At 39.5% G+C, this 14,749-nt stretch overlaps 1 protein-coding gene across 2 annotated transcripts; it reads right to left on the minus strand.

The window, feature by feature from the left end:
• Positions 1-672: 672 nt before the first annotated feature.
• On the minus strand, positions 673-3,586 carry LOC115953408 (glutathione S-transferase L3-like). Of its 2 annotated transcripts, none has more exons than XM_031071046.1 (10): positions 3,385-3,586; positions 3,168-3,242; positions 2,758-2,818; positions 2,492-2,578; positions 2,293-2,391; positions 2,106-2,208; positions 1,938-2,017; positions 1,577-1,684; positions 1,058-1,138; positions 673-935 (listed from the first exon to the last, which is right to left on the minus strand). In XM_031071046.1, exons 1-10 carry the CDS (start codon positions 3,393-3,395, stop codon positions 924-926), a joined length of 717 nt encoding a protein of 238 aa, XP_030926906.1. In that variant the 5' UTR covers positions 3,396-3,586; the 3' UTR covers positions 673-923. The 2 variants fall into 2 exon arrangements, with proteins under 2 accessions (XP_030926906.1, XP_030926905.1); XM_031071045.1 differs by having other exon boundaries at positions 673-938.
• Between the last annotated feature and the right edge of the window lie 11,163 nt (positions 3,587-14,749).

Genomic DNA, 14,749 nt, shown 5'->3' on the forward strand with positions numbered 1-14,749 from the left:
GAGAAATTCTTGTCACCACCATACTTCCATCCTCTCCAAATTGAATTACATTTGAGAGGAGATTTCATCCAAAAACCTTGATTATTCATGAATGCATTGGATTGTTTCTGGAAACCACAAAAGTAACCATCAAATCTTCGAGTGGCCTTGAAATATCCAAGTGATCGGATTTGTGATTGGCGATTGACTTGCATTACCATGAAGCCAGGAACAAGGATCTCAAATACGAATACCTTACTCGTATTGGAGGTTTTTTAAGTAATATTGTATTACAACTATATTCATAGTGGATTGGATTTTTTGAACGTGATCTTAAAGATTTTTTCCCATTACAGGTTTTGTCTTCGTCAATATATCGCTTGTTAGCGTGCGCGTGTTGTGGGTGACTGCTAGGTTATTGTTGTGTTCATATTATCCATGAAATTGGTTAATTAACTAACTGAGCCATTGCTAAAGAATTTGATAAAATTAGTAATAAGCCATGCATGCTAGGGATCTGCATAGCCTTTTTTTCAGGATGTAAGCACACAAAAATGCATATATTTAAACATAAGGCTTTTAATTCTCGCACATTCACAATTTCTTTTTTTTTTTAATGTTAAAATGTGAACATTCATGTAACAATTGTAAATACGCGTATAAAATAGTAGGTACAAAAAAATATTTTTCCCAAACATAAACAATAATTTTTTAGGACTACTAAATCGAACTGAGTTCTATTTATTTAAGCAATCCATACGTGCTGACCAGATGCTGTCTATATCTTCAACTAGTAAGTACAAACGTTAAGACATAATAATATACTAAATAAGAAACATTACATAAAGGCAGAAAGCCACTTATTTCTTCAACCAAAAAAAAAAGAGAAAAAAGACAGCCACATATTTCACTTATTAAAGTCCAAAGGAACTGTGCTGGTATGTTCAATTCTTAGCCTGAGAAAGAAAATAAGATTAAAGAGTGGTTAGTAAAAAGCATTCACTTGCGGAAAATAAGAGTGGAAAAGCTTAAAATCAAATTCATAAGTCCATGTACTAAATGAGTAAATGGTTAGTACCAAAAAGACGGACGTGAAAAATTCAACGGTCACTTTGGGGTCCGTCTTTGTTGACTTATAAGCATCAATCTTGTTTATCTCCTGCACAAGGATTAACAACAACAATTACCATTCAAGAACCAAGAACTCTCATACATATAGTAACTCATGCCTCCTTCAGAGTCATATTTAAAGTGAAGAAAAATATATAACATTTGCATGTTCACTGCATAAAGATTTAGCTATTAGCTAAAGGACAAAGTTTGGTTACAATTCTCTCTAAAAAAATTAACATGACTATATATAGAATTTGAAAATCTGATAATTGGATTGTATGTTTTTTATGTTCTAATAGTGAATTTCTCAAATTTACATCCAATAAAAAGATATCGAGGAGAGTTATAACCATTAACTACAACTAAGTTTGTAGTTAAACTTTGTTCCTAACTAAATAAGGAAGATAATTAATCTTACAGTTTGTAAATCTTAGATTACTAGAGCTTGCAAGCGCAACTAAACATCATACGTATTTCAATTTACCTCGATCCACCTAGCAAGTTTAGGTCTTCCTGCCGTTATGTCATAATTCCACACTGCTGAAAGGAAGTCTTGGGATTTCTCAACAAACGTGATGTAAACTATGTCCACCTGAAGATCACATAGTTTCACTCATAAATCAAAGGAGGAATTGTAGAAAATATTGTTTAATAATCATGCATATTACTGGTTTCCATTTCCCATATTTACATCTAAACTATATAATAATTTTCCAGAGCATAGGTAAAATAAAATTTGAATCTTTAATATGTTTAAGGAGAGTGTACCAAGGTCAATAAATACAAAAAGGCAGGCAACGCAGCACCAACGAAAGACTAAAATCATAGTTGAGAAGTCAACTTACCATATTGAAGTCATGGCCAAGTAAGAAAGGCCCATCATTAAATTTATGAAGAGCATTCTCTAGGTAGTCAAAACAAGGACCTGATGCAAGTTTAAGGTTTTAGTGAGCCTGGCTTCAATACAAAATGCTGTCAAGACTCAAAGAGAGTCAGCAAGTTTTAAGTCTTACCAGCTTCTTTGATTGTGTCTCCTTTGAATGATGCGAACAGTATCTTGATGAAGGTATCACTGTAGGTTGTCAATTCTTCAGCAAACTCTTTTTTAGCAGGATCCTACAGTCATATCATAACTTCAGTAAAATTCCAAGAGAGGAAGAGAGCTTTTCTGAAGGGCACTTGGAATTATGCAAATCTTACATTGAGGTGAAAAGTAGGCCCTTCAAAGTTGCTGTCTACATATTTAAGCAAATCAAGGCTCTCCCCAATGACTTTGCCATTGTGTTCCAACGAGGGTACCTGATAATTTGAAAAAAAAATTGATGATCAATCAAGAAATCCAAACAACTAGCTCAATGAAGTATGCATTGGGTAGACATATTTCGTTTAAGAATATCACCTTGTTTACATGGTAGACTTTCTCTTTGTACCAGGCAGGCCTGTTCTGAATGTTAATTGCAACTAATTTAATCTTGTCTTGTAATCCCTGCAGCTCAAAATATTCATCAACTTAAATATTAAATCCAAAAAAAAAAAAACCAAGAAGAGGAAAAGGACAGAAGGGGTAAAGGGTCTGTCTTTTAATTGAAATTACAAGCTGAAAAGGCGCAGTATCGAACAAATTAAGAAATAAGAACAAAGAGGACAAAAAGTGATGAAAATAACCTTATAGTTCCTGAGGATCCACACACGCTGTGCATGTGGGCATGTATAAGTGATGTACAACCTTCAAAAAAAGAAAAAGACCAATTTCATTTTAGCATACAAGGTATAAAATCGTAAACTAAGGACATATTAAAGACTAAAGACAGTGAATATCGGACAAAACAAAATAAAAATAAAAATAAAAGAAGAAGAAGAAAAGAAAATATCGTTCTTAATTATACCAGTGTGTGCTCTGTGTGACACTGCCGCATCATCTAAACACGATTTCAGATAAATTATGAAATTTTGTTTTGAGACACAATTTCACGTTTTCAAAAAATTATAAGTGAAATCGTGTATTGAATACACTGAGGCTGTGTGTGACAGACATTAACAAAAAAAAATAGGGACTGAAGACTGAAGAGTGAAACCTTGTGGTTCCATCGAAGAGAGGAGGGGGTTCAGAAGTGGCATCCAAGACGGCGGGACGAAGCTCGTTCACGGTCCTGCACAACACATAACAACGTTAGTAAACAATCTTATTCTTAATTACGACAAAATTCAGAGAACCCCAAAAGAATAACAACCAAAAAAAGACAGTTGAGAAAACAGAGAATTCTTGGTGATTTCAAATTCCTAGACACTTACGCAGCTGCCATTGATGATGTTTTTTCTTTTTTGTTGTTGTTCAGAGAGTTCCGAGGTTTCAGTTTTAAGTTCTTTCTAATCTGATGCTGAATGTTATCTATATGTGTTCACCGAGCTACCCTTTATATGGTACTTCACTGATAGGAGTATAGGACCTTTTCTGACTGATTCAGTGAAGTCGCGAGCAGTGACGAACACGAAATGTGACTGTCACGTCGGACGAATACAGAGATAATCATCTAAATGCTATGGACTTTTCCCCTTTTTTATTTTATTTTTTATTTTGATGAAATTGGACTTTTCTCTTTAGTCTTTATCCACGATTAGATTTGATTTTTGTTTAAGAGAATAAATTGAGTCAGGGCTGGCGTAAAAAATGTGTTTTACACCCGCCATTCCTGACCTGTCATGTCACCAACTTTTTTTTTATATAGAAAAAAAGATTAAAACCCTGTTCAATATGCAAGTTCAAACACATGTTTTCCCTTTTTAAACAATATTACACGTATTTCTACACATTTTTTTATCCACACGTATTTCTAAAAAAACTGAAAATTGTTGTTTAAACACACATACCAAACGGGCCTTAAGCCTTAAGCGTCTCTCCCTTTCTTTCTCTTCTCTCCTCACCCAATCTCTCCATCTCTGAATCAAACCCACAACCTCCGTGGTCGGAGCTTCAAAGCTCAACACAAGCCACCAACACCATTGCCATGGCTAAAACTCCACAGTCCAACCAATAGTCGCTGCCGTGAGCAACTACTGTGCGTGATGTGTTCATGTGTTGATTTTACTCGTGTTCACACATCACAAGCATTACATAAAACACAGCGCACACACATCCAGCCATAGAAAACCTGTAGCCCCAAAATCCCAACGCAAAAACATAGCCACACCCAAGCCAAAAATCCAACCTTTTGAACACCCAAAACTCGAAACAAAAATCCTTTCTTTCTTACACCCCCTGAACCCAAATCAAAATCCCTTCTTTTTCCAAATCATTAAACCCCAAAATGAAACCAAATCCCCAAACCCACAAACATGCAGGCAATAAAAAGAGAAACTTTTGGCCATAAATCGAAGAACAACAACAAAAAAATAAAAACAAAAAGAGAAATAGAGATAGAGAGAGAAGCTGAGGGAAAATAGGGCCACCCCAGCGTGGCTCACGGTGGCAGCTATTGGTTGAACCATAGAGTTTCGACCATGGCAGTGGTGTTGGTGGCTTGTATTGAACTCTAAAGCTCCGGCCATGGAGGTCGTGGGTTTGATTCAAAGATGAAGAGATCGGGTGAGGAGAGAAGAGAAAGAGAGGGAGAGGGAGAGGGAGAGAGGCTTAAGGCTTAATCTTTTTGGCTAAAAAAAAAAAAAAAAAAAAAAAAAAAAAAAATCGGTGACGTGGTGGGTCAGGATTGACTGGCGTAAAACACACCTTTTACGCCAACTCCTGACCCAATTTATTCTCTTTTTGAGACTTTTTTTTTAAGGTTTATAAGACTAAAACAATATGAAGTAATAAAACCATATATGAGTAAGCCATTTTAGAAAAAATTTTATTTGAAAACTAAAAAGTGATTAACTTTTTTTTGACACCTTTTTCACTTTCTCATAAAAAACTTCTTAAAATTGATGATTAATGTGTACCCTAAAGGCATACATTAACCAGACCTAAGTCATCCAACTATATTTATTCTTTAAAAGACAAATTTTAAGTTACAAAATTGATTGTAGTTTTAAGCTACAACCTTATTCAATATCTTTTTATTGGATATGAATTTTAACAAATCCACCATTGGATTACATCTTTTTCTTATATACTTCATACTTGCAAAATTTTTAGAAAATTAAAGATCAATAGCTATGTCATTAATAAATTGTTTAAATTGCAAGTTTTTGTAGTTTAAAACTATGCATAAAATATAAGCTCATAGATCATATAGTAAATAATATCCGATTAACACAAAATTTGACATGTGTATTAAGATCGTAAAGAAAATGCAATTCAACGGTTAGATTTTCAAAATATGTAGTAATACTTATTTTATTGAGTAAAGTTGTAACTTTGGGTTATAACCAATTTTGTAGCTAAACTTTATCATTCTTTAAATAAGTAGCATAACTAACATTAACAATTGAGGGCAGGTTAAGGTTATGGACATTTCTAGTCTTTACCCACCATTTAGATTTGATTTTTATTTTTATGTACACGGTTTATGAGACTAAAATTATATGAATTATTTAAATAAGTAGCATAATTAATATTAACAAAATTCATTTAAAATTATGTGACTAAAACTACATATGAATTTTTTTTTCATTAACTACCTAGTAAGTTTAAAGAAAATAGTTCTAATTCAGTTTGAAGTTAAACTTTTTTCTATAAATTTCTTCCTCTTCTATTCATTCATTTTTAAAAAATAAAAATAAAATTAGGGTGAGTTCCTAAATTATTTTAAACGTAAATGTTTAAAGATTTTATTTGTTCATTTCTTTCATGCATGTTTGCTTTAATTTAAAATATCACTTTATTTTAATAGAAGTAAAAAATTTGACTTGCACAAAGTAAAATTGAGTTTGGATCTATACTATTAATTTAATATATCTCTAACAACAGTGTATGACGTTGCTGTTGCCCTCAACACGAGTCTCAATGTCAGTCTTAATTCGTAATACTGCTATATGAATAATCCAGAGGATTTTATAATAATTCTTTTCTAAAGAGTCAAAAATTGTATACTACTTTAATCTATACGTGCAAAGGGGGGCATCTGAATAATACTCCATTTAAGAGAATTTTCCACCTTGTGATGTTGCAGTGACGAACGTGACAGTAATGGGTGGAAGAAAGATTACGCATAGCCCAAAAAAAAGACCAGGTCTAGCTTGGTGGGAGAATAGAGAACAGAAAAGTGTGATAGCAATAACATTTCCTATATGGTGGAAATTACTGGTGGCATTTGCTCAAAGAAAAAGTCCGGATCTGCAATGAACTTTTTCTGGGATTCTCTCTCAAGTCTCAATCCATAAACTAAAGCCTTTCCTCAGCTTGACTTTGGCTTTGTTCCTATTCTTGTGTTCTTCACCTAATGAAAAACTCACGGGCAGCAGAGATGTCAGACATTTGGGAAGATTTTGTTCTTTTCCTCTTTTGTCATTGGATTGAATTTGATAATTGACTTGGTCATGGACCGCTCTAGGTACAGTCCAGGGGTTCAAATGAACTCCCTGAGTTGGGCCAAAAAAATATTTATATATAAATTTTTAATTTTTTTATTTGACCCTTCTAAAATAAATTTTGAACCCCCTAAACCTAAATTTTTTTAAAACTTAGCTGAAATGAATTTGAATATGATCATCTTGACAATATCTTAGTCTTTTTAACCACACAAAAAATAAATAAATAAATAAAACCAATTTGATTTAAAATATGGGGGAAAAAATAGTAAGTCTAACAACAAAAGTATAAATTTGTTCATCTTAAATCTAAAAAATATCATTTAGATCTTAACAAATTTGAAATAAACTAATACATAAAAGTTTATTGTATTTAGATCTCACTTGGAGTTCACTTAAAAACAATAATTTATATGTTGAGTGTATTTAAAAAATAATAGATGATTTCCAAGATTTAATCTTAGCAACAATAATTATTATCTTCAGCGTATTAATAAATAATATGCAATGAACTTATAATTTATTTTATATAAGAAACGCTATGTTTATAATGCGCCCATAATAAAGCCTAAGTTGCAGATTGTATCTAGCTATTATTAACGAGGAAAAAAGTAATTTCAATAATAGTTTAAATTAGAACTAATAATGACTTATAACCTAAAATGTGTTCGAAAAGTGTTGTGAAAATATTATAGATGTAACACTTCTCATCTTTTATCCTCTTACTAGTACGTACTATGAATCATTTTGTAATAAAGAAATCACGTAGACCACAAGATTCACTCTCTCTTTTTTTTACCCAAAATGCATCTTCTTACTAACCCACCTAAAAATATATCCCGGAAACATCACTAGACTTGGTGTGTTTTCTTTACCATGAAAATGGGAAATTCTGAAGTAGTCTCGAGTAGTGCTCTGAGGTCTCAGAAAGGGGGTGGGCTCCATAATGGGACCCACGTATGAGGCCCATCCCCTTTGTGAGAGCCCTGCTACTTTGGGAATACCTAAGTTTTTTTCGTGAAAAAAGTTGAAAATTTATAATGTAATGGAAACTGACTCACCCTTTTCATGTGCCACGTGATTCCCTCTATATAAAAGAGGAAGCAACTATTAGTACATATAGTTTTGGGTAAACTATGTATTTGATCCCTTTGTATTTGGAAATTGCTAACGTAGTAAACGACCACAATAAAAAAAATCAGTTTTGGTTATGATGAGGATAAAAAAAGAGATTAATCACAAAAAGATAAGCCGACGGTTTATAGGTGACAGGAAACAACTAAGTCGTCAGCCCTCATTTGATGACTGTCGATGGAAGAGATTTGTAGGGAGAAGCACCGGCAAGGCACACCCTAAGGTTGACGGGATCATAAAACTGAAGGGATCCTGAAACTGACGGGATTAAGACTGAAGGCATAGTGTAAGCTGACAGCATTAGTCAAAGATTGCTTGCCAATCACGTTTGCGTGTGTAAGGAAATGACTTGCCCTCCACGTTTTGAGAAACTTAAGAGGGATTCCTATATGGAAAGGATCCCACAAAATACGCCCAAGAAGACTCCTATAAGGAAAAGACTTCTACTCTAAGGAAAAGGGGTCAACCCCTACTACTATAAAAACCCAAGCACCCTCACAAACCAAGGTACGCATAATTTACTCGTTCTAGCACTCTAGAGTTGTAAGAATAGTTCTGACTTGACCTTCGGAGGGTATTTGGCCGGTACCACACCGGTACTCTCTGCTAGGCCTTTTCTTTTTGCTGTTCAGGTGTTGTTTCGAGTGTGCGAAGACCATGTGGCTTACTGGTGATATTTTCGGCATCATCAGTTGGCGCCGTCTGTGGGGAACGTGTAGTGTAAGTCATATTACCGCTTCTCGGACAAAAGTTGCATGGTGCTCACTCGCTCAATGGCAACCATTAACGATATTCAAGAAGAGGAACCACCCATGATCGCCCTCGAGAAGCAAGTTAAAACTCTTGCCGCTGCAGTGGAACGCCTCACTAGGCAAAATCGCGACCTAGAAGAGCAGCTGCGCCAGAAAAACACAGCACCGGACAACCAAGGAGCAGATCAAGAAGGAACTAGCGCTGACAGAAGGAATCAAGAGGGACCCCAGGCCAGTAACGCCCCAAGCAGACCAGAGCGTCAAAACGTGAGCCTCCCTTCCCTCGCAGATACGACTCCACCACCTATCATCGCAGAGATGCAGGCGATGAAGGAACAAATGGAAGTTATGATGAACGCTCTCAAGGGACGAGTGTCCAGCGATCTTGACGACCTTGTTAACCGAACTGACTCACCGTTCACCGCGCCCATCAACTCTTTCCCCCTGCCAAGTAAGTTCTGCATGCCACAGATAGATAGTTATGACGGAGTCAGGGACCCGCTGGACCACCTAGAGACCTTTAAGACCCTGATACACCTTCAAGGAGTGGTAGACGTGATCATGTGTAGGGCCTTCCCTATGACGTTGAAGGGTACAGCAAGAATTTGGTTTAGCCGGCTGACACCCAACTCCATCAGCACCTTCAAGGAGCTAAGCGCTCAATTTACTGCACACTTCATCGGAGGACATCGATACAAGAAGTCTACGACTTGCTTGATGAGTATCAAGCAACGAGAGGAGGAAACGTTGAGGGCCTACATATCTCGCTTCAATAAGGAGGCACTCCCGATCGACGAAGCCGACGACAAGATACTTGTAGCAGTATTCATGAATGGACTAAAGAAGGGTAAGTTTTTGTTCTCCCTGTACAAAAACAACCCGAAGACCATGTCGGAAGTGCTTTACAGGGCCACTAAGTATATGAACGCCGAAGACGCGCTGTTGGCCCGAGAAGAGAGGCCCAAGAAAAGAGAAAGGCAGGAAGACACCCGTCAGGACCAAGGCCGGAAGAAAGTAAGGACGGGAGACCGAAGGGATGAGAGACGCCCTAAGCCCCTGGGGGGAAGATTCACAAGCTTCACCCCGTTGACCGCCCCGATAGATCAAGTCCTAATGCAAATCAAGGACGAGGAGGCCCTGATGTTCCCTGGAAAGCTGAAGAGTGATCCCAACAAATGGTCTAGGGATAAATATTGCCGCTTCCACCGTGACCATGGTCACGACACGGCCGATTGCTATGACCTAAAGTAGCAGATCGAGGCCCTTATCAAACAAGGAAAACTGCAGAAGTTCGTTAGCAAGGAGAAAACAGATCCACCCCCACAAGACCAACACCCCCGACGGGATAATGAGTGACCGAGACCCCCGATAGGGGACATAAGGATGATCGTAAGAGGAATGGCTGCCATCGGGTCGTCCAAAAAGGCCCACAAAACCTACCTTAGGATGGTACAAAATGTTCAGTTGACGGGGGCCGTGCCAAAGATAGCACGGAGAGAAGGCCCCATTATCGGGTTCTCAGAAGAGGACGCGCGACGCCTTCACCACCCACATGACGATGCGCTCGTCGTCAGCTTACGGGTAGAAGACTACAACATGCACCGGGTGTTGGTCGACAACGACAGTTCAGCAGATATTCTATACTACCCGACGTTCCAGCAGATGAGGATCGACAAAGAGCGATAGATTCCGACAAATGCTCCGCTCGTTGGTTTTGGAGGGAGCCGGGTATTCCCCCTAGGCACGGTCACATTGTCCGTAGTAGTAGGCGATTACCCCCAGCAGATAATCAAAGACGTAACATTCTTAGTGGTCGATTGCTCGTCTGCCTACAATGCTATCCTCGGAAGACCCACGCTCAATTCGTGGAAGGCGATAACTTCAACTTACCACCTGATGATTAAGTTCCCTTCCGACTATGGAGTAGGGGAGCTGCGCGGAAGTCAGATGGCCACGCGTGAATGCTATGTCGCCATGATGGAGATGGAGGATCAGGTCCAGGCCTTGAATATAGAAGAGCACCGAGCGGTGATGAAGCTGGTAGAGAAACTAGAAGAGATACCTCTTGACAGTTCCGATCCTGACCGAACAACCAAAATTGGAACCCTCGCTAACCCCGCGATCCGTCAAGAGCTCATAACCTTTCTCAGGAGCAATCAAGACGTATTCGTCTGGAGTTATGACGACATGCCAGGAATAGATCCTTCAGTCATGGTACACAGGTTGAATGTATCGCCCTCTTTTCCACCCATCCGACAGAAGAAGAGAGTTTTCGCCCTAGAGCGAGATCAAGCCATAGCGGAAAAAGTCTGCAAACTACAAGAGGCAAGTTTCATTAGGGAAGTTTACTACCCCAATTGGCTGGCGAACGTAGTAATGGTTAAGAAAACTAACGGGAAGTGGTGGATGTGCGTGGACTTCACCGACCTTAACAAAGCCTGCCCCAAAGACGGCTATCCCCTCCCAAGGGTCGACGTCCTAGTAGACTCAACGGCTCGGCACCAGCTGCTAAGTTTCATGGACGCTTTCTCGGGTTACAACCAAATCCGAATGCATGAAACTGATCAGGAGAAAACTTCATTCGTAACTAGTCAAGGCCTCTTCTGTTACAAAGTAATGCTATTCGGCCTGAAGAACGCGGGCGCAACGTACCAAAGGCTTATGAACAAAATGTTCGCGCAACAAATTAGGAGGAATGTCCAAGTCTACGTGGATGACATGCTAGTAAAAATCCGAAGGGAGGAAGATCACTTGGAAGATCTCAAAGAAACATTCGACACCCTTCGCTCTTACAACATGAAGCTCAATCCGGGAAGGTGCGCCTTTGGGGTGACGGCGGGGAAATTCCTAGGATTTATGGTGTCCCAAAGGAGGATCGAGGCCAACCCGGACAAAATTCGAGCCATTATGGAGATGGCACCACCGAGAAATGTGAAGGAGGTACAAAGCCTCAACGGAAAAATAGCAGCACTGAATAGGTTCGTGTCGAGGGCGACGGACAAGTGCTTGCCCTTCTTCCGCACGCTGAAGAGATCATTCGAGTGGACTACCGAATGTCAGCAGGCATTCGAGGAGTTGAAGGCTTATCTCTCGTCCCCGCCACTACTGAGTCCATCGCAGCTAGGAGAAGAACTTTTCCTTTATCTAGCAGTCTCCCCCGTAGCCGTCAGTGCTGCCTTAGTCAGAGAAGAAGAAAGAGTACAAAAGCCCGTATACTATGCGAGCCGAGCGCTTTGCGGTGCTGAAGAAAGATACCCACCTATGGAAAAACTTGCCTTTGCATTAGTTACGGTGGCTTACAAGCTCAAGCCGTACTTTCAAGCCCATACGGTGAACGTCCTGACCGACAAGCCCTTGCGACGGGCGATGAGCAATCAAGCTGCAGGTCGACTAGCGTTATGGGCTATAAAGTTGAGCAAGTTTGATATCCAGTACCGCCCATGGACCGCCATCAAAAGGCAGATCGTCGCAGACTTCATAGCAGAATTCACTCATGACGAAGACAAGGGGGCAGAAGAGTCCCCTCATTGGAGCATATATACGGACGGATCATCCAACAGACAAGCTGGAGGGGTTGGCATCGTACTACTATCGCCCGAAGAAGATACATTTGAATGTATGGTCCGTCTCGACTTTCCTGCTACCAACAATGAATCAGAGTATGAAGCGTTAGTAGCAGGTCTCGACCTCGCCAAAGCAGCAGGAGCCGCAAGGGTAGTCGTTTACTGCGACTCTCAGGTCATTGCTAACCAAGTAAATGGAGACTACGAGTGCAAGGGCGAAAGGATGAAGAGGTACCTTGATCAAGTAAGGGCAAGAGTAGATGACCTAGAGGCCAAAATCGTCCAAATCCCCAGAGGAGAAAACAAGCCAGCCGATCGCCTCGCAAAGGCCGCTTCAGTAGAACATATGATCATCCCTGGTAATGTACTCTCTTTTTTTCAGCTTTCTCCACTAATAGATTCCAGCAATGTACAGGAAATAGGCTCTGACAGTAGCTGGACCACACTGTTAATTTCATACTTAAAGAACGAGGTATTGCCAGACGGAAAAGAGGCTGCAAGAAAGCTGAAGGTCCAGGCGGCAAGATTCGTCTTGATAAAAGACGTCCTGTACAAAAGAGGCTTCTCCCGTCCATATCTGAGATGCTTGGGTACGGAAGAGGCAGACTACGTCATGAGAGAGGTACACGAGGGAATCTGCGGAAACCATTCAGGGTCAAGGTCATTGGTGCACAAGCTTGTGCGAGCAGGGTACTATTGGCCCACCATGCAGAGGACGCCGAGGCTTATGTTAAGACCTGTGACAAATGCTAAAGATTCAGCAATATTATTAGACAACCAACCGAAGAGCTGACCCTGATGACGGCCCCATGGCCGTTCGCTTAGTGGGGATTAGATATTATGGGACCATTCCCTACAGCAGTGCGACAGCTGAAGTTCCTGGTAGTGGGCATTGACTACTTTACAAAGTGGGTGGAAGCTGAAGCTTTAGCCCCCATTACGAAGAAGAACGTACGAAGTTTTGTCTGGAGATGCATCATATGCAGGTTTGGCATTCCTAGAGTCTTTGTCTCGGATAACGGGAGGCAATTCGACAACGACTCCTTCCGGGATTTTTGCTCGTAGTTAGGAATAAAGAACCACTACTCCTCCCCCACCCACCCTCAAGCTAATGGCCAGGTCGAAGTCACGAACCAATCCTTACTCAAGATTATCAAGACTCGGCTCGAGGGGGCAAAGGGTATATGGCCTGAAGAATTGCCAAGCATACTATGGGCATACAGGACGATGGCAAGGACACCTACAGGAGAGACACCGTTCCGACTAACGTACGAGAGCGAAACAGTCATCCCGGCTGAAGTTGGGCTCACGAGCTACAGGGTGCACAACCATGACGAGAACAAGAATGACGAGGCAATGCGACTACAACTTGACCTAGTGGACGAGATCAGGGCGGCGACAGAACAAAGGCTCGCTAGGTACCAAGACCACATGGCTAAACACTACAACTCTCGGGTCCGACACAGAGACTTCTAAGTTGGAGATCTCGTTCTTAGAAAGGTCATGGGCGCTGCTAGAGACCCTACCCAAGGGAAGCTCGGCCCCAATTGGGAAGGACCTTACCGAGTTACGTCATGACAGAGGAAAGGCACTTACCACCTGGAGACGTTAGATGGACAGAAGCTGCCACATCCATGGAACACCGAGCACTTACGAAAGTATTACCAGTAGAAGCGGCAACATGAAGACCAACCTTTTTTATTTACATTTCAGCAAATTTTAGTCTTACTCCTCAGTTTTATCATTTACTTTAGTTTTTTGCAACAATACCTCTTTTTCATTTTAAGCCCAAAGGGCAGGATTTGGTTTTAGAACTACTTTTATTTACAAATGCATGGCAATAAGAGGGGTTTATTCAAAAATTGCTGAAGTTTCTATTTTACAAATCTACAGCTTAAAGTTCACAAAAGTGGATGACTAAGTTCACAAAAGTGAACAACAAAAGTAAAATGACTAAGTCCATGACAGAGACTAAAGCTAAAAAGCTAACGGTTTCACCAGATAGATGAGACTCATTCATCCTTAAATTGGTTAAAGAGAAACTTCGCCTGACTTCTATGATCTAACTGGACACTTCTCTTGAGCAAACCTTCTCACTTGATACTTTGTTAAAGTTTTTCCATCAGATAATTGATGATTAAGACTTTTTAAAAACAAATATAAAAGTATAGTGACTAAGAAGTCTAAAATAAAACCTTTTAAAGGATAAAATTCATGGGGGTAATTGGATAAATGTTTTGAGGATCAAATATACAATTTAACGTTCACAATGTAGTACGTGGATAAATGTATAGTGACTAACGTTCACAATGTTTTGAGATGAGATTCCATCCAAACACCTTGATAATTCATGAGTGCATTTGATTGTTGCTAGAAACCGTAGAGGCAAACATCAAATCTTCAAGTAGCCTTGAAATATCTAAGAGATTGGAATTTGATGTTGGCAATTGACTTGCATAACCTAGATGTCAAGAGCAGGGAGCTCTAATACAAATCTCTTACTCATTTGGTAGATCTTGTAAGTAGTATTGTATCACAACTATTTTCATAGTGGATTCAATTTTAGAACATGGTCTAATGGAGTTTTTCCTATGCAGGTTTTATTTTCGTCAATATATTGGTTGTTAGTGTGCATTTGTTGTGGGTGATTGCAGGTTTATGGTTGTGTTCATGTTATCCATTAAATCAGTTAATTAACTACTTGAACCATATAGTTAAAGAATTTGATAAAATTAGTATTAA

The sequence above is a fragment of the Quercus lobata genome, chromosome 7 (assembly GCF_001633185.2).
Source record: "Quercus lobata isolate SW786 chromosome 7, ValleyOak3.0 Primary Assembly, whole genome shotgun sequence".
NCBI classification, from domain to species: domain Eukaryota; kingdom Viridiplantae; phylum Streptophyta; class Magnoliopsida; order Fagales; family Fagaceae; genus Quercus; species Quercus lobata.

Coding starts and splice junctions, on each gene's coding strand:
- LOC115953408 (XM_031071045.1), bottom strand. Junction 2,209..2,292: donor GGCCTACTTTTCACCTCAAT/GTAAGATTTGCA, acceptor ATATGACTGTAG/GATCCTGCTAAAAAAGAGTT. Junction 1,685..1,937: donor TTGGCCATGACTTCAATATG/GTAAGTTGACTT, acceptor TGTGATCTTCAG/GTGGACATAGTTTACATCAC.